This window comes from Panthera uncia, unplaced genomic scaffold (assembly GCF_023721935.1).
Source record: "Panthera uncia isolate 11264 unplaced genomic scaffold, Puncia_PCG_1.0 HiC_scaffold_159, whole genome shotgun sequence".
In the NCBI taxonomy this organism is placed as follows: Eukaryota; Metazoa; Chordata; class Mammalia; order Carnivora; family Felidae; genus Panthera; species Panthera uncia.
Genome location: NW_026058239.1, coordinates 88,097 through 113,237, shown reverse-complemented (window position 1 = coordinate 113,237; position 25,141 = coordinate 88,097). Strand labels below are relative to the sequence as shown.

Here is a 25,141-nt window from a genome sequence, read left to right as displayed (position 1 = left end):
TCTGCATTAGAGGCCTCCTTTGGACAGCAATGAAGATAATAATGAATTGCTCACATTTATTCGCTGTATTCCAAATTTCTGTTTTATGCATTATCTCATTTAATTCTCAACACTGTGAAGTAGATCTGAAAGGTACCTTCCTAAAAGGGTAGTTATGAGGGCCAAGTAAGTTAATATACATAAAGTGCGTAGAAGAGTTCCTGGCACATAGTGTTCAATAAATGCATTATTATTTTTCCTGTTTTTCACATTTGAAGGCTGGACTGCAGAGAGTTTAAGTGTCTTGCCCAAGGTCATACAGCTTGAAAATGGCAGAGCCTGGATTCAAACCCAGGAGTCTAGCTCCAGAGCCCTGTACTCTCAACCATTACTCTATGCTGCCTTTTGGTAAGACACAAGTTGGAGTGACATGTTATAGAGCAGGGTAAGGTGTTCAGTAAGAGTGCTGCCCCCAAAAGTCATGGTAATTCCACTTTTAAAACAAAGTGCTACAAGCTACTGCTAAAACAAGCTACTACAGGCTCTAGGCTGAATTTGGCCTTCCGGTAGTCAGTTGGCCATGCCTACTCTAATGCACCATCTGGTTCTCAGGGCCATAATCTTAAATCCCAGCAAGTGGTATGCAAAGAGATGGCAGCATGGATTTATCACTGTGTCAGTGAGCTGGAGGGAATTGGGGAATGGTTAGACCTAGAGACCTGGGGATGGAGGTAGAGGAAGGAGACTGGCCCCAAGAACTCAGTGGGGGCAAAGTGAAGACAATATTTAGCAGGGGGGTGAGCCACTGGTGTGTATGGGAAGGGGGCAACCTAAAGAGGAGAGGAGTGCATGGAGAGCAGTCTGGAACCCTCCCTCCTGCTTTGCTCCTTCCTCATCTTTTCCCCATAAAAAAAATTCCAGGAATGGGAGTGGACTAGGCGAAGAAAGCTTCTGGATAAACCAGCCCAACCAAAGTAGGGAAGCAAAGAGGTCTGGGGGCAAAAACACCAGAATGTTGAGACAGGTGTTTTGAGAGTGGAGGGAGGAAGGGAGGGAATTGTTTAAGAGAAGGAGAGCTGGGGAGTTCCTGGTGTAAACACCTCCTCCAGAGAGCAGATTGGGAGAGACAAACCCACTCCAGCTGCCATCTCCTAACTCCTGTGGTTTAATCCAAAAAGGGAGAGTATACGTAGTCCCAGCCCCTCCAGGAAAGGAGGCTGTGGAGTACAGTGCAGGGTGTATTGGCTATTAACCTGGACGATTATTTTGCCTCCGTTTCCCCATCATGGAAATAGGGATAGAAAACCTAACTCATAATACCAGCTAATGTTGGTTGTATGCCATGGGGTCCGCACAGGTCATCTTAACTAGGTCATCATTCTCTACATCCCCACTATACAGACAAAGAAGCAAATTCAGGCAGGTTAGGGTTCATGTCCAAGGACAAAAAGTAAGTGACAGTGCCTGCTTGGGGACACAGGTGGCTGACTGTAGAGCTTGGGAGTTTTAGCCACCATGGGTTATCTCTTGGGATGAAGAATGATGCTGATGAGGATCACTAACACATCTGACCACCTAAGAGGAAAGGTGACGCACAATTCTCACAATGCACAGAGCAGAAAACCTCTCAACAGATCCCGTTAACAACCCACAGTGACTGAGGGCTTATTACATTCCAGGCCCTGTGCAAAGCACTTCATATGGGTTATCTCATTTGATCCCCACCACACCCTTATGAGATTGGGACTCTAAGTTTCACAGAGAAGGAAACTCCTCCTAAAGAGGTTACGTAGCACGCCTGTGATTGTGGAAGAGGTGGAGCAAAGTTTTCAGACTAGCATGAGTTCCTGAGCCTTTGTGGGTAGTAGCTGACCTGTCTCCACAGTAGCTGTGAAGCCGACCACCTTCTTGGTGCTTCCTGCCTCCTCCAGCCTTTCCTGACGACACCCTGTTTCCCCAGTCTCTCCAGTCTCCCAAACCCTTGGCCTTTCACGTCTGAACAGCTGACCTAGCAGCTTGGTAACCATCCCTACATCCTCTAATTGCCTGTGGTTCACAGCCCCGGGTAGCATAGCCACTTCGTATGCAATCACCAAATGCCATGGGGACGGGTCACTGCCTGTTTTAAGGGTAAGCCTTGGCTCCCTAGCCAGACCCACTTCTCCTGAAGGCAGAAACGAGACTTATGCAAGTGTTGGAGCCCTCATGGTGTCTGGCATGGGACCAGGCTGCTGTGTCTGTGCAATAAATATGTGTTGCTTGAAGGACTGATGGACAGGAGAGAGAGAAGGAAAGCAGAAGGTGAGGCAGGGAGCTTCTCTAGATCACCTTCTGCCACTTGGCACAGGGGTGGCACTTATCAGGGACCCCATAGCCCTAAAAGTCTGTCCTCTTCACCCTTGTGTCCCTACCACATCACTTATAACATGAAGATATGTTATGTGGCCTTTTTCCTCCTCAAACTCGCCAACATTGTCCCGCCCCAACTGGCCTTTCCCATTGCTTCCCACCATCGGGTCTCCACTCCAAGATCATCTTCTGCAAGAGGCTTCCCTTGACACTCCCTCTCTTCCACCCCCCACCCCATTACCCTTGATCCCACCCCCTTGTTGTATTTTTCTGAATAGCATGAATCTCTGACATGATTTCGGTGACTTGCTTCCTGTTTGGGGTGTGTCTCCTACTAGAATGTAAGGACAGGTCCCTGTCTGTCTTGTGCACTTCTGCATTTGGCATTTAGGAAGGTTCAGCTGTTCTGTGTGCGCAGCTCTCCTAACAAGCTCTGAGATGCTAGTTTTTGTCTTCCCCAGATTTGTTAGACGTATGAATGAAGGTGTTTGAACAGAACTGAATTAAAGGAATGAAGGAGGACTTCAAATATTGCACTTTCTTCCTACACACCCCAGCCTTCAAGGTGCAAAAGGTGAAGGGGCAGCTGTGCTCTGCAGCAGCCTGGAGGTGAGGCTGCGAAGTCAGTTGTGCAATCTAAGCTATGGGAACTATGCGTGTGAAACACCCGGGGCGGAGGAGCCGGCCGGCTCATCCTGCCTGAGCTGGGAGGAGAGGTTCCGCTGAAAGTTTGGACAGTTCTTGGCTTAGAATCTGGAGGGCCCTTTAGAAAGTGATCCCGCCCAGCTGGCCCTCTGAGAGAGCCCAGTTGGGGGCCAGCATCCTGCTGGAAGGCCATAATGAGGTTACTGTGGGAAGCATTCAGATTGCTGGGGAAGCATTAAGAACATGAAAGATATGCTACGCGTTCTTCAGTCTCCAGAGAATCACCACCCAGTGTTAGACTTGGCAAAAGGTCTTCCGTTCATTCTCTGAGCTGCCTGCTTAGAAGGGATGCACCGCCTGAATACCGAATGCCAGCCATGGCAATCTGGGAGCCTCTCCCACAGACCGTAGGAAAGGGACGCAAAGCTGGAGGAGGGCAAGGAGCCTGTGTTCCTGGACAGGTGTGCCCTTGTGCTCCCTGTAGTGTGCTCCCCATAGGGTGATCCTGGCAGAACCTACCTGTCTCCAAGGTGACACATCCGGGCCTCTTTTCCAGGGGGCCCTGTTGTGAAACATTCAGGAATGTTTGTGTTCCTTCAGAGATTTGTAATTAAGAAGAGGCAGAACTAGTTTTTGCTTGGCCCTCTTCCCTCTTGCCCCTCCAGCGTTTGGGGCATTTCGATTTCATGATTGGGGTTTTCAGTAGCCCAGGACGTGGAGGCTGGAGACTGCCCTGAAGCTGAAATGGGGTGAATCGCTTCATCAGAGGGTGGGGGCAGGGAGTTCCAGGCAAGCCCCCAAGTCTGGGCCACATCTGAAAGCAGACATCTCTTCCCAGCTCACATTCTTGGCACTTGCCCAAGGGGAAACATTGCAGGCCAGAGAAGCACCCACAGTTTCCCAGGGGGAACTGGTTTAAACAGACCGTTCTTCTCTCTGGCAGGAAGAGTGAATGTGTGCACGTGCATATACGTGTGTGTGTGTGTTTAAATCTTTGTGCAGCTAAAAACACTTCTCTTCATCCTGATTCTCTGAATGACACGTTGCTGCACACTGAATAATTCATCTCCTTCGTGGCATTTGTTCCAGAGAGAATGTTGCTGTCCAGATTTCTTGTAAGTTGCATAGTCTCCCAATAGAAGCTTTTCTCTTTCCCATGGAAGAGCTCTGGGATCCAGGATATCAGCCCTCTGGCTTTTCCCCCAAGATTGCTTTGAGGGGGAACCCTGAATATCAAACCAGAGCCTGCCTTTCTCCACATGCCCTCTTCTTCTGTCTTTGGGTGCCCTCTTGACTCACTCTTCTTTATCCCTGATGGGCACAGTTTCTGTGTTTGCGGCAAGTAGAAGTCCACCTCTCAGCGCCTCCTGTAGGATATTCTATGACCGTCACATTACTGATGTTTGCACTTACTTATCTCAGTTCTGACTCCTCAGTGTCTAAGGCTGGAATGATCAGCCGAGTATATGGTTTTCTGGAAAAGTGATGCATTTTGGTGTTGCAGACCTGCCCCGTCTCCAGTCCTCACCCTCACAGAGAGTTCAGTGAATCACTGGTATTGATGACTTGGATGACTTTGAAACATTTGATTGTCTTTTCATTAAGCAGCTGTGAATTATCCAATGTGTTGAACATCTTCGTACCAAGGCACAGGGGGCTGAAGGTGCAAATATACCAAAGCTCCAGTGCCTTTTGCCTACTTCAGACTTGCCCCTGATGGTCCAGAGTCGTCATCTGTATCTCTGGCATAGCCTGCTTTGTGTTCCAGATTGTTCTTGGTCTTGTTAATTTTTATGAGCAAAGCTCAGGTTTGGGAATCAGGTAGTGGGGCTTCAGGTTATACCTCTGTGGTTTACTAACTGTGTGATATTGAGCATGTTTTCTCATTCGTAAAATGAAACAATAGTGCCTACTACCCAGAGAGAGAACATGACATATATAACTTGCTTTCTAGGCTTAGATTTAGCCATTATTAAATAGTTTAATTACACTGATATATGAACATTACAGAGAAATTAGTAAAAGAAATTACATTAAAATCTGTGTACCGAGATAACATTTTAATGTACATCTTTCTAGTTTCTCTTCCATATGTGCTGCCAAAGTGAGCACCCAGTTTCTCTCCTACACACGCATGCAACATGCACACACACTTGCACACAAATTTTTAGGCAAAATATACAATAGTAGTATCCTGTCGATTTTCTCTTTCAACAGTGTTGTTCTCAAAATATATTGAGAGCATCCTTCCGTATTAGCAAAATGTAGAACAATACATCATTATTTTTCATTCCTACATATTCATTATTACAGTCACCCATTCCACAAATATTTATCAAGCACCAGTTGTGGGGGACACAGGAATCTGTTGCTTAGATGCACCATTGATGAAAGCATTTAATTAATCCCTAGGGAGGAATTTTGAAAGGTGATGATCCAGGGGAACTGTCAGAAAGGGACGTATCTTCTTGGTTTTCTGGGTGGCAAAAGGTATATATAGTAAGATTCATATCTCTGCAGCCAGGCTGGCAGGCAAGGCTTTCAGGGCAGAGGGCAGAGAGAAGAATGAGTCAGAAAAAGAGGTCTGACTCTAGCATTCCTGGTCCCTCACAGATTTTTCTTTCCTCAGTAAGAGAGTAACTCTCCGTGGAGAGGTATGCCTGTATGTGGACTTTTTCTTCAGAGGCTCTTTCAAAGATTTGCTGCATAAAATGTTGTTGGATGAGATTTGGCTCTTGGAGTTCACTGGTCTTCATTGTCTGTAAGGGAGAACCACTTGGTGAAGTTTGAGGAGAGGGTGGCACTGTGGGATGTGGCCTTTTGTTTCTGAAGTCTGGGCAGGGCATGCGGTGGTGGTGGTGGCATGGGCTGAAGACCGCTTTGCAAGACTTCTATCCAGACTGGCACAGGTGTACCTGAATGAGGAGTATCATCTGCTGAGGGAAGTCCCTATCACCTGTGTGTCTTCTCCATTTTTCCCTGCTTTGACTCCGAGACAGTGGCTTGTGATTTTTCCATGGGGCTCAGGAGATGCACTGAAGATGTCAACTTTCAAAAGAACCCTTGAGCTCACACACAACAGGAGTTCTGGCGACACATTTCCTTGCTTGAAATCCCAGTTTTATCATTGACTTGGAGAATGTTATTTAGTCTTTCTTAGCCTCAGTTTCCCCTTCTGGGAAATGGAGATAACAATAACTGATGTTTTGTGAGCACTCATTCACACCAGTATCTGTGCTCAATGCTCTTAAAACATGACATTAGTTAACCTAACCTGGACAGTTATTATTATCCCACTTTTCAGATACAAATACTAAGGTTCAGAGAAGTTAAATAAGTTGCCAAACCCACACAGCCAATATAAGTGATGCTTATTGAATCCTTATTTGACGGTGCTTAGTCTTTCGCATATCATATTTACCTCTAGCCTCACCCTCATCATGTCCCACAATGCAGCAGTAAATTACTAACAGAAGCTTTTGGAATCTCCATTTATTCAGTAGGTATTTTTCGTAGCCTGCCTGACCTTGGATATGTAGTGGCATGTTGGGCACACCACATTCTGTCCACCAGGGGCTCTTTCAGTGTTTCTTTTCTCCCACATATGTATGTATGTATGTATGTGTGTGTGTGTGTGTGTGTGTATAGTAGTATAGTGTGTGTGTATATATATATGTATATATATATATATAATGCACACACACACATATATTTTAAATGTTTATTTTTGAGAGGGCAAGGGGAGGAGTAGAGAGAGAGGGAGACAGAGAAGGAGGAGTAGAGGGAGACAGAGAAGGAGGAGTAGAGAGAGAGGGAGACAGAGATTCCCAGGCAGGCTCTGTGCTGTCAGAACAGAGCCTGACACAGGGATTGAACACATGAAGTGTGAGATCATGACCTAGCTGAGATCAGGGGTGAGATGCTTAACCAACTGAGCCACCCAGGCACCCCTCCCCTATATATTTTGCTTTAAATCTGAGCTGGAGTGGTTATAGGAAAGGAGATTGCACAGTACAGGAGAGAGGGTAGTTTTCTGAGGCTTGGAGGGAAGGTCTTGATCAGAAATCCTGGACCCTATTTCAGTCTATTTTCTTCCTGTCCTGTTGTGTGTAAGCTAGCCACTCTATCCAAAGGGTGACGAAACAGAGCCATGTGGCCTTCCAGGACTCTGAGGGCTTGGGAACAGACTGGAGAGAGAGAACATCTGAGTATGGGTTTTAAGCAGAGGCAGTAATAGGAGAAACCAAAGGGGCTTTTTGGAGGGGCCACTCAGGCTGATTGGCTGTATATCTAGGTTCGTGGCTTCTTGCACTCTGACTGAAATGCTTAAACGATGGTTTGTGCTGTTTTCCAGCCTTGACAGGCCTTAGTTCATTTAGTTGGATGATTTGTCTGTCTGGCTTAGCCACCAAGTGGGTGATTACCACCACTGAACACCAAAATGGGATCATAGAGAGTGGTTATTACCAAAAAGATCAGTTTGGCCTGGGTTATCTAGGGAAGGACAGAGGTGGGTATAGGCATTTAGGAACTGGCTCAAGAAGCAGATAAATACTGCTTTTGGCCAAATTCATAAGGATGGAACATCTGCCATTCTAGATGCTGCTGTAAGCCAGCTTTCCAGAGGGCAAGTGGGCACAACAGACATAGGGTAGAGCCAGGATGAAGACTGGGGTTGGGGTGGGCGAGTGAGTCACAGATGAAGAAGCCAGTGAGGGCTGGAGTCCCAGTTCAGAAGCGAGACTTGACCTTCGAACCTTTTTCTGCACACCTCCCAGAGATGCAGAAACAGAGGCCCAAAAAAAGGAAGCTGGCGTGCTCACATCATTCCCAAATCAGTGGCAGAGGTGGGCCTGGAATGCCGAATCCCTGCTTCCCTCCTGGGTGACGTAATCCTGCTGCTGCAGCCATGCACTCACCTTCCTGGGGGCCGTGGGCACAGCAGAGTTGGGGTCAGTGCAAAGTCTGTGGCTCTGCTGGGTCAATCCAGAGGAGTGGGGGGCTGAGAGAAGCAGTGAATTGCAGGGCTTTGGGGACCGTGGGCTGATGGAGTGTGTTTCTCCTCTCCCTTGCCAGGTACACCAAACCACTCACCTTTGCCGACTGCATTAGTGATGAGTTGCCACTAGGATGGGAAGAGGCGTATGACCCACAGGTCGGAGACTACTTCATAGACCACAACACCAGTAAGTTCCTGTCCAGCATCCCTTCCCCATCTTGCACCCCATCCCTCTACCTCCACACCCACCCCCCAAGTCTGGAAGAGCTGCCGGCAGAGGCTCTTGAAGCCAGATTGTGTTTTGTTTTATATAGAGTGAGATGGAGATGTAGATATAGATAGATAATATATGCTTGTACAAAATAACCATTTAGAAGGATTTTAAATAGAATCTAAAACTCTCCCCTCACAACCCATCTCCCTAATTTTACAGAAGCAACCACTGCTAATAATTTCTTGTGTATCATTCCAGAAATGTTCCGATTGTGTTTGTGTGTATATGCAGATATCCTTTTCTTTAACATACACCAATTTTTGTGTGTACAGATTTTTTTCCATGTAAGGCAGATGTGTCATTGTCATTACCAGACCAGAGCCCCGGCATGTCCCTAGCAGCATGCATACATGTGTGTCCATAGTGGATTGGTATCAGTTGTGGTGTCTCTAGCTCATTATAGTGGTCAGCTGACCTTTGCTTCATGTACATGATCCAAGTATCCTGATCCAGAGTAAAGATTCCTAGTGTCTTTGTCTCTGAGGCAATGATGTAAGAATAGGTTGAGAAAGGGACAAGTGTGTTGTCTAACAGGTGGAGGAACCCAGGTCATGGTCCCTGAGCCAAGGAGACTTAATGGGTATTTGGGCTTCATCCTTTGTACGCCTTCTTGGCCAAGATTATGTCCTGTCCTCTGAAATTCACTGCCCCACGTGTCCATGCCTGTCTTACTTCCAGCCTTCTGAAGTGTAGGATTCCCTTTGTCCTGTCAGGAAAGAGGTGAGTGGAATGAAATGGGATGTGCCTGGCCAGGCCTGAAGGCTGAGAATAGGGCACGAGATCCTAGTAGCCTCTGTTTACTGACCACACAATCTGTGCCATGTGCTGGAATAGACACCTGATAGACGTCTTCTCACTTAATCCTCCTGGCTCCCCTGAGGGGTGTTAGGATGATTATCCCTGTCTTATAAATGCAACTTAAAGGTCATCACTGACTGCTTGACACTCAGGGCTAAAGCACAGCAGAGCTGGGATTCAAACTGCTGCTAGGGAGCCGAGTGTGCTCCCCGATTCGCTTTCTCCTCCAAGTTCAGTAGCACCTGGCTATGCCTCTGTCGTGCCCCTCATCACTCTGTGGTATAACCATTTGCCTGTTGTAAAGCAGGGCAGTGTCTAATTCATCATGCCGGCCCCAGGCCTGTGCTTGGTAAGGCACATAGTAGGTATGCACTTGATCTTTGCTAAATAGGAAAGGGCATACGTGCATGAACTCATGACTAAATGGATGAATGAGCAGACTTCGTCGGCACCAAAGTGTAGACAAGTTTCTGAGAGACAGCTAATGACATTAATTGCATTGTTGGGGGTAGCAGAGGTTTTTATTAGCGCTCACAATTGCATGCTAGAGAATGAGAAGTAAATATGCCTAATTGAGTGTGTACAGGGAATGAGGTTAATGCTTGGAGGGCTGCATGGTATGCTGGGTTCAACAGTGATGTACAGGGACCCAAACCAGTCTCTTCCTTGTGTCTAATTACTGAGTTCATCCCCCTCATTAAAATCTGATGGCAAGAGCAGTATTTTAAGGTGCTTCTGGGAGTTGTTGGAGAAATAGAAGGCAGGAAGGAATAGCAGGCAGTGGCAGAGTTTACTCTTGAGGAGATGATGGCAAAAATGGGATGTATAGGCGAGTGAGTAAATGGGGGCCACAATAGGAAGAATTCTGACCGTTTTACCAGCTCTCAGACCACTGGGTGCCTTTTGCTTTGAAGGTGTCCTGCTTGGATGGAGGGCACCACCTTCTGCAGATGGAGCCTGTGTGGGGTACAGGTGGTGGGAGTGTGACCCTCGAGGCCTAAGCATTCAGAGCCGGGGACTCAGACCAGTCCTCTGTGTGTGTGTTGTTCACGGACTGAAATTACCTTCTCCAGTTATAAACATAAGAGAATTGAATAGGTTCAATCCACCGTCCAGCATTCATTCATTCAGCAAATATTCACTGACTATCTGCAATGTTCCAGGCACTGTTCTTGGAACTTGGGATACATGAGAGTGTTTGTAATGGCAGTGATTCTTGCCCTTACAGAGCTTTCATTCTGGCAGAAGAGACAAAAAATAACACAAATAAGCATATTAATGTAGTACATTAGACAATTAAAGTATGACAGGAGAAAGAAAAAGAGTGTGGGCTGAGACGTGCTGGGATGAGTTTGAGGGTGGTGGGGAAGGACAGTGGCCATGGTCTTCAGGAAGAAGACCTGGTTGAGAAAATGAGATTTGAACTAAGACTTGAGGGAGATAAGGGGCCTTTCAGGTAGAGAATTGTTAGAGCAAGAACTCTGAGTAGTGGCCACGTTTAGCTTGCATGGGGATGACAAGGAGGCAGGTGTGCACATGGCAGAGTGAGTAAGCAAGCCGGGAGAAGGACCTCAAGCCAGAGAGTTGCAGGGCATAGATGGGGTGGTGGTTTGCCTTAAGGGCTCTAGCTTTTTGCTCCATGTGAGATGAGAGCCATTGGAGAGTTGTCAGCTGATGAGTGGCATGATCTGCTTTATGTCTTAAAAGGGCCACTCTGGCTGCTTTGCTGAGAATAGAACTTAGTGGAGCAAGGACAGAAGCAGAGAAGCTTGTGAGAGATGATTGCAGTCATCCAGGTGACAGAGGGCAGTGCCCCAGACCAAGGCCTTGGTGGTGGAGGTAGTGAAAAGTGGCCAGATGTGGATGTATTTTCAAGGTAGAGACAACAGGATTTCTTGGTAGACTGCATATGGAACATGAGAGAAAGAGGAATGAATGGCCCTCATGGGGCAGAGCAGCTGGCAGGATGGAGTTGCCATTTATTGAATGGAAAAAACTAGAGTATTGGGTATAGGGAGGAAAATGATTTTGGACATGTCAAGTCTTCTAGACCTGTTACACATCTAAGACTTGAGGGAGAAGTCTGGTATGTTTGATGGAGGAATCTGGAGTTTGGATAAGAGATCTGGCCTAAAGCTAGTTGTTTGGGAGTTGTTGGCATACAACACAGTAGTATTTAAAGACATGAAGCTAGCTGAGATCACCAAAGGAGTAAATCAAAGAGAAGAGGACCAAGGAATGAGTCTTGGGGTTCTCAGATAGTAAATCAAAGAGAAGAGGACCAAGGAATGAGTCTTGGGGTTCTCAGATAGTAAGTGGGTGCAGAAAGGAGAAAAACCTGAGGAGTGACCAGAAAGGCAGAAGGAAAACCAGGCCGTCCTGAAGGAAGCATGTTGAGGAGAGTGTCGTCAGCCCCGTCAGATGCTTCTGATGGGTCAGGTATGAAGACTGAGATAGACCCAACTTTCGAGGGAAGCTGTGGACAAGGACTCAGGGCAAAGGCCTGACTGGAGTGAGTCTGAAAGAAGACCAGGGGTAGGGGTGGGGGAGCAGTGCCTGAGGTGGCTCAGTCAGTAGCTCAGGTCATGATCTCAGGGTCATGGGATCGAGCCCCATGTCAGGCTCCTTGCTGAGCGTGGAGTCTGCTTAAGATTCTCTCTCTCTTTCTCCCTCTGTCCCTCTCCCTCGCTTGCGCACTCTCTCTATCTATATCTATATATAAATATAGATATAGATATGTAGATAGATAGAGATAGAGATAGAGAGATAGAGAGAGACAGACAGACAGAGGAGTGAGAACCAGCAAATATAGACAACTCTTTCCAAAATATAACCCATTTCGTTATTTCAGATGTGAGTGTTCAGTACTCCCACAGACTGTTTCCATCCATCATGATTAGATGGTTTTTGTGTTTTGGGTTTCTTTTTAAGTTTATTTATTTTGAGAGAGAGAGAGATAGAGAGAGAGAGAGAGAGAGAGCACATGAGCACGGGGAGGGGCAGAGACAAAGGGAGAGAGAATCCTAAGCGGGTTCCACACTGTCAGCACAGAGCCCAATTGCGGTGCCCCAGACCTGCAGGCCCACAGACCTCACAAACTGTCATATCATGACCTGAGCTGAAATCAAGAGTTAGACACTTAACCAACTGAGCAGCCTAAGCACCCTTGATTAGATGGTTTTAATCAGGAATCAAATTATGTGTTCTAGTGTTTTCCCTTCATATTGTGTCATGAGTATTTGAGAGATGCCACACAGTCTTCATATTGTCATTTTTAGTACATCAAATGAATGTAAGCAATACATTTTAACACATAAAACAAATGCACCATAATTACCCCTATTGCTGATCTCCTGCACTATTTCCATCTATTTGTTATAAATAAATAATAATAGGGGGAGAATCATTATTCATATTGCTCCTCTCCTTTGTGACAATTTCCTAAGTTTGTATTTCCAAATATAGGATTACTAAGCAAGACACTATGAACATTTTTGAGACTTCTGATCCATATTCGTTCCTAAATTGATAAGAACTTCCAAAAGACTGTATCAACCTGTATTGCCATAGGCAGTAAGGGTACTGTTATCGTCATGCCTTGATCAGTAAGGGGCGATCTTCATTTCCTTATTTCTTGATAAATTCATTATAGGTTTAAACTGTTGCTTCACTTCTTTTCATTTGCATTCCTTTGCATAGTAACAAGGTTGGGCATTCTCCAGATGTTCAGCCGTTTTTAAGACAATTGTTGTTAAAGCCCTTGGAGAATGCACTAGCATTAGCCGTGTGGGTATGCGTGTGGTGTGTGTAGAAAGTGGGCGTGTGGTGTGTGGAGGAGGTGGTGTGTGGAATATATGCAGAGCTTGTGAGTGTGGAGAACGTGCATGGAATACGTTTGTAGATGGGGGTTTGGAGCACGAAGGAGGATAGGGAAGGGGTTCTCAGTGATGGCTGCACTTAGCTAAGTGTTGGCAGTAGCTGCCTTCTGGGGAGGAGAGCCTGAGAGGGAAGAGGATGGGGTAATGATGTTTTATGTAGCCAGGTTTGTAATATGCTCAGTGATTAAACTGTGCCCATGTATAGCTTTAATTTAAAAAAATGAGAACTAAAAAATAACTAGCCAAGATGATCTCAAGGATCCTGCCTGGTGTAAAGATATCTATTCAAATGTGATAGACTCAGGAAGGAGGGTACCAGCAGAAGAGGCTGGGCCTGGGGGGACCCTTTCAGAGTCTAACTAATGCAGGACAAAGGCTGTTAACTAACACAACTCCCTAGACACCCCTGGGAACTTTTGAAAAGCCCGATATCCTAAAGGACAGTCTTTTCAATAGTTGCTGGTCCACATGGAAAAAAATATACCCACTTCTGTCCCCACCTCACACCATGTGTAGAAATAAACTCAAAATGACCATAGACCCAAACATAAAATGGAAAACTAGAGAACATCTAGAAGAAAATATAGGAGAAAAATCTTCAAGATTGTAGAACAGGCAAAGATTTTTTTTTTTTTTGCCGGGGGGGGGGGGGACAAGACCCAAAAACCACTAACTATAAAGGAAAAATTGATGAATGGGGCTTCATTGAATTTAAACCTCTATTGTTCAAAAGACACCAGTAAGAAACTGAAAAGGTAAGCCACAGGTAAGGAAAAAATACTTATAATATTTAGATCTAACAGAGGACCTATATCAAGAATATATAAAAGGACTCCTATCTTAAAATAGTAAGAAGCCCAACAACCCAATAAAAAAAATAAGAAAGAGATTTAAAAAACACTAAAGACATACAGATGGCCAATGGACACATAAAAGTATGTTTCCATCATCAGTCCTTGGGGAAATGCAGATTAAAACTGCAGGCGGGTACCACAGCATACCCACTATAATGACTGAAATGAAGATTAACAATACCAGTGGTTGGCGAATATGGAAGAATTACAGCTCCACTAAATTAGTGGTGAGAATGTAAATTGGAACAGCCATTTTGGAAAACAGTTTTTCTATTCTTTTTTAATGTTTATTTATTTTTGAGAGGTGGGGGGTGGAGAGGACAGAAGATCCAAAGTAGGATCTGTGCTGACAGCAGAGAGCCCCGATGCAAGGCTTGAACTCATGAACTGTAAGATCTGACCTGAGCCGAAGTCACACGCTTAACTGACTGAGCCACCCAGGCGCCCCAGTTTGCCAGTTTTTTTTAATAAAATTCAACATATGCTTACAATACAACCCAGCAATTCCATTGCTGGATAATTTTGCCTAGGAGAAATGCAGATATATGCCCATACAAAGATTTGTGCATGCATGTTCATTACAGCTTTTCATGATAATCCCAAACTAGAGAGAGACAACCTAAAGGTTTTTCAAAAAGTGAACTGTGATATATTCATACAATAGAATTTTATTCAGCAGTAATAAGCAAGTCACTGATACAACAGCATAAATGAGTCTCAAAGCCTTATGCTGAGCATAAGAAGGAAGGCTCAGAGATCATACACTTATGCATCCATCGATAGGAAGTTCTGAATAGGCTGAAGAGGAGGGAGGAGGTGGGTGGGAGTAACCAGGAAAGAGTACAGGGATCGTTGAGGTAAAGGGAACATTTTACCCATCGATTTAAGCGATGGTTTATGGTGTACACATTTGTCAAAACATATCGAACTATACACAATGCCTGCATTGATCGTATTTAAATTTTGCCTTAATAAAGTTGATTTAAGCCATACATTGATGCCCACTTCATACTGTAGACCAATTAAGTGGAAATCTCTGGAGTAGTTCCAACATGTAGCCAGGTTGAAACCAGTGTTCTGATATGAGGTTGCGTGTTGTTTGTGTACGTGTGCATTCATCTATCTGTGTTGGTTTCTACTATGAAAGAGAGACTGGGCCACCCAAATTGGTAGCCAGCCTCCAATTAAGGCTCTCCCATACTTTTATATTCCAAGGAGTAGAGGACCTTGGCCACAGAGAGGGCGCTACTAAACAGAACGCTCTGGGGAGGGTTCATCCAGGTGTGCCCTTGCTGCTGGTCAAGGGCCAGCATCTCAGCCAGCCCTTTGGCGGGAGATCCTACCTGGAGCTCAGCATCACACCTGCCAGCCTTGCCTGCCAGCTTCAGTGAGCGCTCAGCACATCTGTGCTGTCACCTCTGAGAGAGTGGTTTTCACCTTTGGTGGCACACTGGAATATTTGGGGAGCTTTGCAAATCACCACTGCCTCATCCCCACCCCCAGAGATTCTGATCTAATTGATCCAGGGGTGGGGCCTGGGTATCAGGAGTGTTAAAATTCCCCCCAGGTGATTCTAATTGTGTCAGTCAAGGTTTCTCAGCCACGTCTGTCTGGGGACAGACACCTGGGGAAGCTTTCACAAGTGTCTGCCTGGGTCCCACTCATGGAAATTCTGATATAAATGTTCTGGGGCAGGGTTCAGGGTTTTTTGTGTTTTTGCTGTTTTGTAGCTCCTCAGCTGATTCTAATATACTGCCAGGACCCAAAATTACTGGATGAAGTACCAACATTTTTTAAAGCAATTTTGCTGAGAATCTGGGGGAAAAGGCACTTTCATAGGCTGTTTGTGAGAATAAGAATTGGTACAACCTTTCGAAAGGTAGTCCCTGTATTAAGAAGTATATCTTGCAGAATTAATCATACAAGTTCACACAAGTATTTTTTTTAACAGTTGTCGCTGCAGCATTGTTTGTAATAGCAAAAAAACTTAAAACAATCCAAATATTTCCCAGAAGTCTGGGAAGCCACTAATACCCTACCATAAATACAGCCTAATCCCATTCCATGGAATACTATGCAACCATTTAAATGATCAAGGTAAATAAAAAATTAAAAAATAAATAAAAACAGTAATAAAACTTAAAAAAAAGAATAAACAAAAAGACTTGAGGTAAATCTTTACCCAATAAGGAAGGATGAACAATATCTATCATTTGCAGATGAAAGCAAATTACAGACCAGTATATATAACATGGGGCCATGTTGCATTAAAAATAAGTTTCTGTATACAGACACATATGTATCAACAAACAGGTTTATGTGTAATTAGAGGGCAGTATCTTTTAGTGTGTGAGACTCCTAGCACCAGTTACCTGTAGGGAGTAGGATTAGAGACATGGAAACTCTCACTTATTTTATAAATTTGCGGTGGTAGAATTGTGAGATTTTCCTTTTTTGTATTTTTCCCCAAAAGTGTAAACTTTAAAAATTTACATATTTTAGAAAACATCTCCAGCCTGGCCATGATCAGCTGTATCTTCTGTGGGCTCTGTCAGCTGGATGTCTGAGGCTAACGCTTGGGCACTCAGGAGTCCCTGACTCTGAGGGCATCCCTATCTACTGATGGGACATAGGACCCAGCTTTATAAAATGCTCCCTCTTTTTTTTTTTTATTTATTATTATTATTTGTGTTTATTTATTTTTGAGAAAGACAGAGCGTGAGCGGAGGAGGGGCAGAGAGGGAGGGAGACACAGAATCTGAAGCAGGCTCCAGGCTCTGAGCTGTCAGCACAAAGCTCGACACAGGGCTCAAACTCACAAACCACGAGATCGTGACCTGAGTCGAAGTCAGATGCTTAACCAACTGAACCACCCAGGCGCCCCAAATGCTCCCCTTTTTAATCTTTTCTTGTAAATATTCCTCCTCCTTTCCTGGTGGAAGGGTTGCAGAGCTTTCCTTATGAGAAACAATCTTGTGGCTCCTGCCAGCAATCTTTAGACTTTGTTTTCTTTCCCAGAAAAAGGGAGGAGGAAGAGTTTAAAGAATTGCTATTCACAATTAAAAAACTGGCCCCAGTAAATAGTTTGGGCTTTACTCTCACCAACGTTTGTTTACTTTACCTGGGCAGAAGTGCTTTATAGCTTCCTAGAAGCAGGGTAAGCAGGACCGGTTATCCTCTTTAACAATTACAGAGGTAGATTCAGAAAGGTTAAGCAACCTGCCCATTGTAACACAGCAATTCCTGGTAGGGACAGTAACTTGGCTCTGCTGCTTCTGTGATCATCCTCCCTATACCTTCTTTCTTTCATTGGAAATGCTCATTTGGTGAATGAGGAATGGGAGCTATCGGCCCTACAAAAGGAGGCACAAACTCAAATTCCTCAGGAGTCAGACCCATGACATAAATGAATGAAGCAGACCAGCAGACTGATGGAGTACTTGGGTCTGTGGCAAACTGTGGACTCAACATGGCCAGATCTTCTGAAAAAACAGAGATCAGGATTGTAATGTTTAAATCTCCCTGTTTTTATATACCAGTAACCAACTTAAAATTAATAAAACACTTTCGGTTAAGCAGAACCTGTCCACTGGCTGGATTCACCACATGACCATGATTATACAGTTTCTGGTGTGTTTTGCCCCCCAACCCCACCCACCAGCGGGGAGATGGCTGAAGGGTTGGCAGTTGAGGGGCATCGATTCCTTGACATTGCTTTGATATCTTCCATGTCTGTTCAGCTGTTAGCTATCCTTCTTTTTTTTTCTTAATGTCTATCTTGGGGCACCTGAGTGGCTTGCTTGGTTAAGCATCCAACTCTTGGTTTTGGCTTAGCTGATGATCTCACAGTTGGTGAGTTCAAGTCCTGCATCGGGCTCTGTGCTGATAACCTCTAGCCTGCTTAGATTCTCTTTGTCTTCTTCTCTCTCTCTGTCCCTCCTGCTCTCTCTCTCTCTCTTTCTGTCTCAAAATAAATAAACTAGCTTTAAAATTTTTTTTGTTTTTGTTTTTGTTTTTCTAATAGTAATTTTTTTTCTTTTTTTCTTAATATGAAATTTATTGTCAAATTGGTTTCCATACAACTCCCAGTGCTCATCCCAACAGGTGTCCTCCTCAATGCCCATCACCCACTTTCCCCTCCCTCCCACCCCCTATCAACCCTCAGTTTATTCTCAGTTTTTAAGTCTCTTATGGTTTGGCTTCTCCCCTCTCTGTAACTTTTTTTCCCCTTCCCCTCCCCCCATGGTCTTTTGTTAAGTTTCTCAGGATCCACATAAGAGTGAAAACATGGTATCTTTCTCTGTATGACTTATTTCACTTAGCATAACACTCTCCAGCTCCATCCACGTTGCTACAAAGGCCATATTTCATTCTTTCTCATTGCCAAATAGTATTCCATTGTACATATAAAAAAATTATTGTTTTTTTGGATTTTGACCTTTTTTCAAATGATCACTGTACATATTTATTGCATTTTTTTAAAAGAATGAAGAAATATCATACCACCAAGACATATCTACTGCTGATAATTTGCTAAGCGTTCTCCCAATGCTTTTGAGAATGTACATATTGTTTCAATAAACACAGCATTATTCAGTTTTGCCCCCTGCACCTCCACTCACTTATACATAATAGGCCTCTTTCTGTTTCATTCACATTTCTTTGAAGACACAATTTTTGGTGGCTGTGGCAGCGTGTTGTGTAAATATAGCAGACTTGACCAGTTATTTTCCATGTGACCTTGAGCAAGGTATTTATTAATCTGTGCCTAGATTTTCTCTTTCATGTAGTGGGGGTTATAACAAAATCTACTTTTAGGGTTAGTGTGAGGATTGAAGGGGCAAAGGGATGTACAGTAGTTAGAACAGTGCTTGGCATAGAGTAGTTGTTATATTAGCGCTTGTTATCCTTTTCGTCACTATTATCACAGTTTGGTACAAAGGCATCTTTGCCTGAATTTTTTATTACACTTGGTAATAAATTATTGTTGGGGAATTAGTGGTTAATACTATGGGGGAATTATTGGTCACAGGGTATTCACATTTCAAGGCTCTTAATGTGCATCGTCGGATAGTCCTCTTCTAAATCTGTTACTAATTTACATTTCCAGCAGGGAACAGGTCCCTATTTTTCATAGCCTCTAAAATATTTTTTGTTTTCTTTTTCTTCACTCTTTACCAAAACTGATGACCTTAAGGATCTGTAATATCCTTGAGCCTCTGTCTAGATTAGAACTCAAACCTGGTCCTCCTCCTTGCTGTTCTGAGACAGACTGGCTTTGGGTATGGAAATTAATTCTGGTTTATATTGTTTTTGTTGGCTTAACCCAAATGGAGAGTCTCTGTTGCTTAACAGGTAAGTTGAATGCATCTGCTTTTATCGTGATACTCTGTTTACTATATTTTCTGTTTTCTGGTAGTGCATCCCACAGGCCACCGACCCAACATGTCTTGGTGAGGTGCTGACCTAGGGTCTCTGGGGTCTGTTCCAGAAACCACTCAGATCGAGGACCCCCGGGTGCAATGGCGGCAGGAGCAGGAGCACATGCTGAAGGATTACCTGGTGGTGGCCCAGGAGGCCTTGAGCGCGCAGAAGGAGATCTACCAGGTGAAGCAGCAGCGCCTAGAGCTCGCACAGCAAGAGTATCAGCAGCTGCACGCCGTCTGGGAGCACAAGCTGGGCTCCCAGGTCAGCTGTGAGTACCTCCCGCCACCAGCGCCCGCACCCCTGCACGATGGCGGGAAAGACTGCACCCAGTCCTGTCTGGCTCGCCTCTCAGTGCTTCTCAAATCTGCCAGTTTTCTTCCATCTCTGCTTCTCGTACAAACCACCATCCTCTCCGAAGCCCTTCTGCTTCTGACTTGCAGTGATTCATATGCCTCTTTCATTCCATGCCTTTCATTCGTCTGCAGTCATCTCAGACTATCAGCCAGCTTACAGACCTCCTCATTTAAAGCCCTTCAAAGGCTAGAGGATGTGGGGTATAGGGAGTTCTTCTTCAATGCAGAGAGCTTGAAGTTGGGAGGATGAAAATGGTCTGGAGATGGACAGTGGTGGTGGTTGCACAACACTTTAAATGTACTTAATGCCCCTGAACTGGACACTTAAAAATGAATTTTACGCTATGTATATTTCACCACAGTTTAAACAAAAAACCTTCAGTGGCTTCCCATCGTTCCTTACACAGCCTCCACTGCCCTTTGTGGTCAGACTCCTGCAGCCACCCCAGCCTCGTCTCATGCGGCCACTTGCTGCACTCCATTCCTCGTTCACTGGGCTCCAGAGCCCCCCACTCTGCTCCCCTAGCCTGCCCTGCACCTTTCCACCTTGGCACTTGTGCACTTGCTGCACCCCTGCCTAGGATGCTCTTCTGTCTGTTTGCATAGCTGGTTCCCTCTTACCCTTCTGGTCTCACCCTTCCAGTCCCATTCTTCCTGTCATCTCTCTGAGAGGCTCACTTCTGACAGCTCCATCAACAGACTCCCTTCCCCAGTGTTAGCCTTGGTAATGGCTCTCTGTTTATTTTCTTCATTGCATGTGTCACAAGACATCTGCTTACATGTCTGTATTACGTCCAGTGGCATGTTAACTCTGTAAGGGCGGGGCTCCTGTCTCCCTGGTTCTCACTGGTATCTTCAGGAGAATATCTTCAGCATGCCAAGGCCCCAGTCCTTCATTCCCAGTGCAGTACCAGACCAGTACCTGTTCAGGAGCCTACTTACATTTGCCAGTGTGTTGGGGTTTTTTGTCTTTTACCACTATTTCTAATAACCAGCCCTGCCCCATGTTTTTTGAGTGCTTAGTACATGTCAGGCTGAAAATGCTATTTCACTGAATCCTCATAATAATCCTGCGGATGAGGACAGTTAATATCCCCTGTAATAGGGAAGGAAACAGGTTAGCGGAGTTGATGACATGCCCAGGGTCTTAGAGCTGGTGAGAGCAGCAGTAAGTTGTAAATCCATCCCATCTGCCCCTCCAGCATCTTCAGTGTGGGCGAAGGGGCCAGCACTAGGCCATGCTGTTAGGTTGACATAGCTTGACTGCGTCACTGGATACTTCTCCTGTGTGAAGCCCTCATTTTGAGAAGTTCAGTCCGCCTTGGGGACAGAACTTGCCCAGTTACTCACTTTCCCAGCCCTGCCCTTTTCCCTGGCGACTCAAGCAAATCCCCAGAGTCTCAGATTATGGAAAAGAACTGTATTATACTTATTACCTTTTTCTAGGTCAAGTAATGTCCTAGAGACTGTCATGAGCGTTTTAGCACTTAATCTGTTTTAGGCAGCTCAGGCTGCCATAACAGAATCTCAGAGACTAGGTGGCTTAAACAACAGAAATATATTTTCCCATAGTTCTGGAGCTTGAAGTCCAAGATCAGGGTGTCAGCATGGTCTGGTTCTAGTGAGAGCCCTCTTTCTGGCTGGCAGATGGCTGCCTTCTCACTTTGTCATCTGCTATGTGATGAGACAGAGAGCACAGTCTCTTCTTGTACAGTCACTAATCCCATCATGAAAGCCCCACCCTCGTGACCTCATCTAAACCTAATCACCTCCTAAAGACCTTTCTTCAGATACCATCCCATTGGGGGTTAGGGCTTCAACATATGGATTGGGGGCAGGGAGGAGGGAATTCAATCTATAGCATCATCCTTGCCACAGCCCTGGCAGGGAGATATTATTGTCCCTAGTGAAGCTCAGATTTGAAGAGGTGGGGTGATTTTGTTTTCTCCTGAAGCCCTGCAGTCTGAGAAGTGACAAGTGTGTATAAAAATGAACCTTTATATTTTGGGGGACAGGATGCTTACATGGACCCAAAGTATCACCCCACAAATCACTTATGAATTTCAGAAGGTAAAGTATATTTTCACATGGAAAGAACTGCAGCTACCGCCTTACACAGGTGTAAAATTAGCATCACCGTAAGGAGACGAACTGACATCGTGTGCTTTCTGATGTGATGCAGTAAGAACATTGTGGAGGATTCTTGACAAAAATATTTACCATCCATCAAATCATCAAGAAACAGCCAGACAGCTCCATAATGTGGAATGTCCTACGAGATAATTGGCCTGGACTCTTCAAGGGGTGAAAAAGTGTGAAAAACTAGAAAGAAGGGAAACTCTTCTATACTTACAACAACAACAACAAAAACCTATGGAGGCATAAACCAGATTAAATGTTTGCACCCTGGTTAGACCCTGGGTTGAGGTTGCAGGCGGGGGGTGGGAGGGTGAGGGGGAAGCAGCCATAACAGACATTCTCAGATATTTGGAAGATTGTCTTAATTGTGATCATCATATTGTGGCTATGTAGGAGAATGTCCTTGTTCTTAAGACATGCATGTGGCATCATGTCTACAGCTTAATTTCAAAAAAGATCTAGCAGGAAAAAAAAAACAATATAACTATGCCATCAGTCTCAGTAAGCTGATCAGTAGCTGCCAATGACATGTTGGTGGTTTTGAATAGAGGACAGGTTTGCATTTTTTGGCCACCCACCATTTTCAGTAATCATTCATTGAGGGCTTTCTATGAACCGGGCGTCTCAGTGAGAGGAAGAATTGGAGTGGAGGGAGGGATAGATAGAACAAATGTGGGGAAATGTTAAAAATTGGTGGACCTAGGAAAAGAAGGGTATATTAATATTATATTAGTCTTTCAAATTTGCTATACATTTAGTTTCCAAAATAAAAAGTCAAGGTGGGGAAAAGAGCCAAATGGGCAGGAATGATATATTTCCACAGAGAAGCCTGAGGGTAAGAGATGACCATCATTGGACTTTGAAGTCAGAGAGCCTGAGTTTGAATCTCCACTGTTACTGTGTCCTCTTGGAGAACATACTTCACCTCTTTATGTGTATGATCCCTTCTGTTTAAATATAAAATGTTATGGTACCTTCCTCTCCTGGGTCCATGTCAGAGTTTCTCAACCTCAGTACTACTGACATTGGAGGCCAGCTAAATCTTCACTGTAGGGACTGTCCTATATATTGTGGGTTGTTGAGCAGCACTTCTGGTCTCTACCCACTAGATGCTAGTAGTACCCCCTACCGCAGGCTGTAACAACCAAAAATGTCTCCAGACATTGCCAAATATACTCTAGGGGGATGCAAAATTCTCCCAGTTTAAAACCACTGGTATCAGTAAACCAGTACCCTTAGAATATGTTAATGGCTCAACATTCCTCTTAAATACTTTACATAATATTTTGAGAGTATGAACTCGAGCTAGACTGCCTGGGTTCACATCCAGGATATGCCATTTACTAGCTGTGTAACTTTGCCCAAGTTATATGCTACTTCTCTCTGCCTCAAATTCTTCTATAAAATTGACATAAAAATGGTGTCACCTTAGGGCACCTGGGTGGCTCAGTCGGTTAAGTGTCGACTTCAGCTCAGATCATGATCTTACAGTTTGTAAGTTCAATCCCCACATCAGGTTCTGTGCTGACAGCTCAGAGCCTGGAGCCTGCTTCAGATTCTATGTCTCCCTCTCTCTCTGCCCTTCACCTGCTCTCTCTCTTTCTCTCAAAAATAAATAAACATTTAAAAAAATAATAATGGTATCACCTTCATTGGGGTGTTATGAGACTTAAATTAGTTAACAGATGTAAAGTACTTGGAAAAGTACTTGTCATATTCTTAAGCTCTCAATAAATAATAACAATTGTTTGATATTATTAATTTACTGGCATTGAAATGACAAAAGATTTTAACAGATCCCTGGAACTAATAAGAATAAATACATGATTAGTGGTAGAAAATAATGATGCAGTCTTATCATATGACTCCATCAAGTTCAAAGGCACCACTGGTTTGAATGTTAAAGAACTTCCACCTAAAGTGACTGAGGTCATCTCTGGTAACCAGATCTGAGATCCAAACCATCCAGGAATTGGGGCGTCCCCAGCCTAAGCATCCCAGTTAAAAAGACATGACCCTTCCTCCTCATGACTTTCTATGGGTTTAAAACCAGCTTTGTCTTCCAAGTCAAGCTCTCCAACATGTTGATAGACTGGTGAGGTCACATGCCTTGTTTCTAATTCAGATGGCTTGCCTGAGCTTGTGAGAGTTTTGCCACCTGGCCTTGGCTGAGGTGGGGCCTGGCCACAGGTGGGGTCCTGGGGGTGGAGGCTTTGTCAGCACCTCTGGTGCAGTCTCTGGCTCCATGGGGAAAGAGAAGAGAACTAATATTTATTGTGCACCTGTTATATTCCTGCAGGGCAATGTGATGGGCATTCCACATCCATTATTTAAAGTAACCTTCCCCTCCCAACTATCCTGCAAATATTGTTTCTTTTTTTACATATCAGGAAACTGAGGCCCAGAGAGGGGAAGGAGCTTCTTCAAGGTCACACTGGTAAAAAGTGGCAGAGCCTTTGTACAGGAGTATCTAACCTCAAAAACATTTCTCTTGGGGCACCTGGGTGGCTCAGTTGGTTAAGCATCCAACTTTGGCTCAGGTCATGATCTCGCAGTCCATGAGTTTGAGTCCCACATCGGGCTCTGTGCTGACAGCTCAGAGCCTGGAGTCTGCTTCTCATTCTGTGTCTCTGTCTCTTTCTGCCCCTTCCCCACTCATACTCTGTCTCTCTCTGTCTCAGAAATAAATAAAAACATTAAAAAAAAATTTTTTTTAATTTTCTCTTAATTTAATACAAGTCATCAGTCAAATTCTAAGGTTCTTGTGTTACATTTGGGTTCTCCCATCCTCTGAAAGATGAGAACTCAGGATAACTGGGTTCTTTGGGCCCTCACCATGTTCCTTCCTCTTTCTAGGCCTTGGTTTCCCATTTGAAAAAGCAATCATTGGGAACCTTGTAGTTAAAAATGCCAGTTGAACCACCTACCTGATTTCCCTCACTCCTGAAACCAAGAAAATACAAAATAAGAGATTTCCTTTTTAAGGAGTACATGCACAAAGACAGGGAGACTGGGAGAAAAAAGAGTGACAATAAGATGTGGAAGCTGGAAAGCAGATGGGCAGGTGACAACCTATCTGATAGACCTGAGAAAAGAGAATACAAGCTGATCGTGAGGAAAACCAGCACTCTGGTCTACATAGATCACTGGCAAAAGTCGTGGGAATTGGAATCCTCAGCTGTCCTTGGGAATGTAAGTCAAGTTTGAGGAGGCCCTGAAATAAAGAGGATTGGGTAAAAGCTGTTTTAGGAAAAGGACAAGCAAATCTCTTCCCCAAATCATACAGCCCATCCCCAACCTGGCAGGATACAAGGTGGGGTGCACCACACTGAAAACACAGTGATTAAGTGAACTTGGACCCAAAGGATTTGAGATCCCAGCTCACATGTACCACTTGGTCCCCAGAATGGTGCCAGGCTATTACCACCCAGGCTGGATAGTAGCAG

General features: G+C 44.6%; 1 protein-coding gene across 2 annotated transcripts in view; it reads left to right on the top strand.

The window, feature by feature from the left end:
- The first annotated feature begins 7,390 nt into the window (after nucleotides 1-7,390).
- The window catches only part of LOC125917213 (protein KIBRA), an 82,361-nt gene continuing 64,610 nt past the window's right edge, over nucleotides 7,391-25,141 (top strand). The window contains exons 1-2 of one of the 2 annotated variants that reach the window (XM_049623462.1): nucleotides 7,391-8,159; nucleotides 19,268-19,464. In XM_049623462.1, coding sequence (XP_049479419.1) covers nucleotides 19,299-19,464 — 166 coding nt within the window. In that variant the 5' untranslated portion in view covers nucleotides 7,391-8,159; nucleotides 19,268-19,298. Of the gene's footprint in view, nucleotides 8,160-19,267; nucleotides 19,472-25,141 lie in introns of both variants that reach the window. The other variant, XM_049623463.1, reaches the window with a different exon arrangement.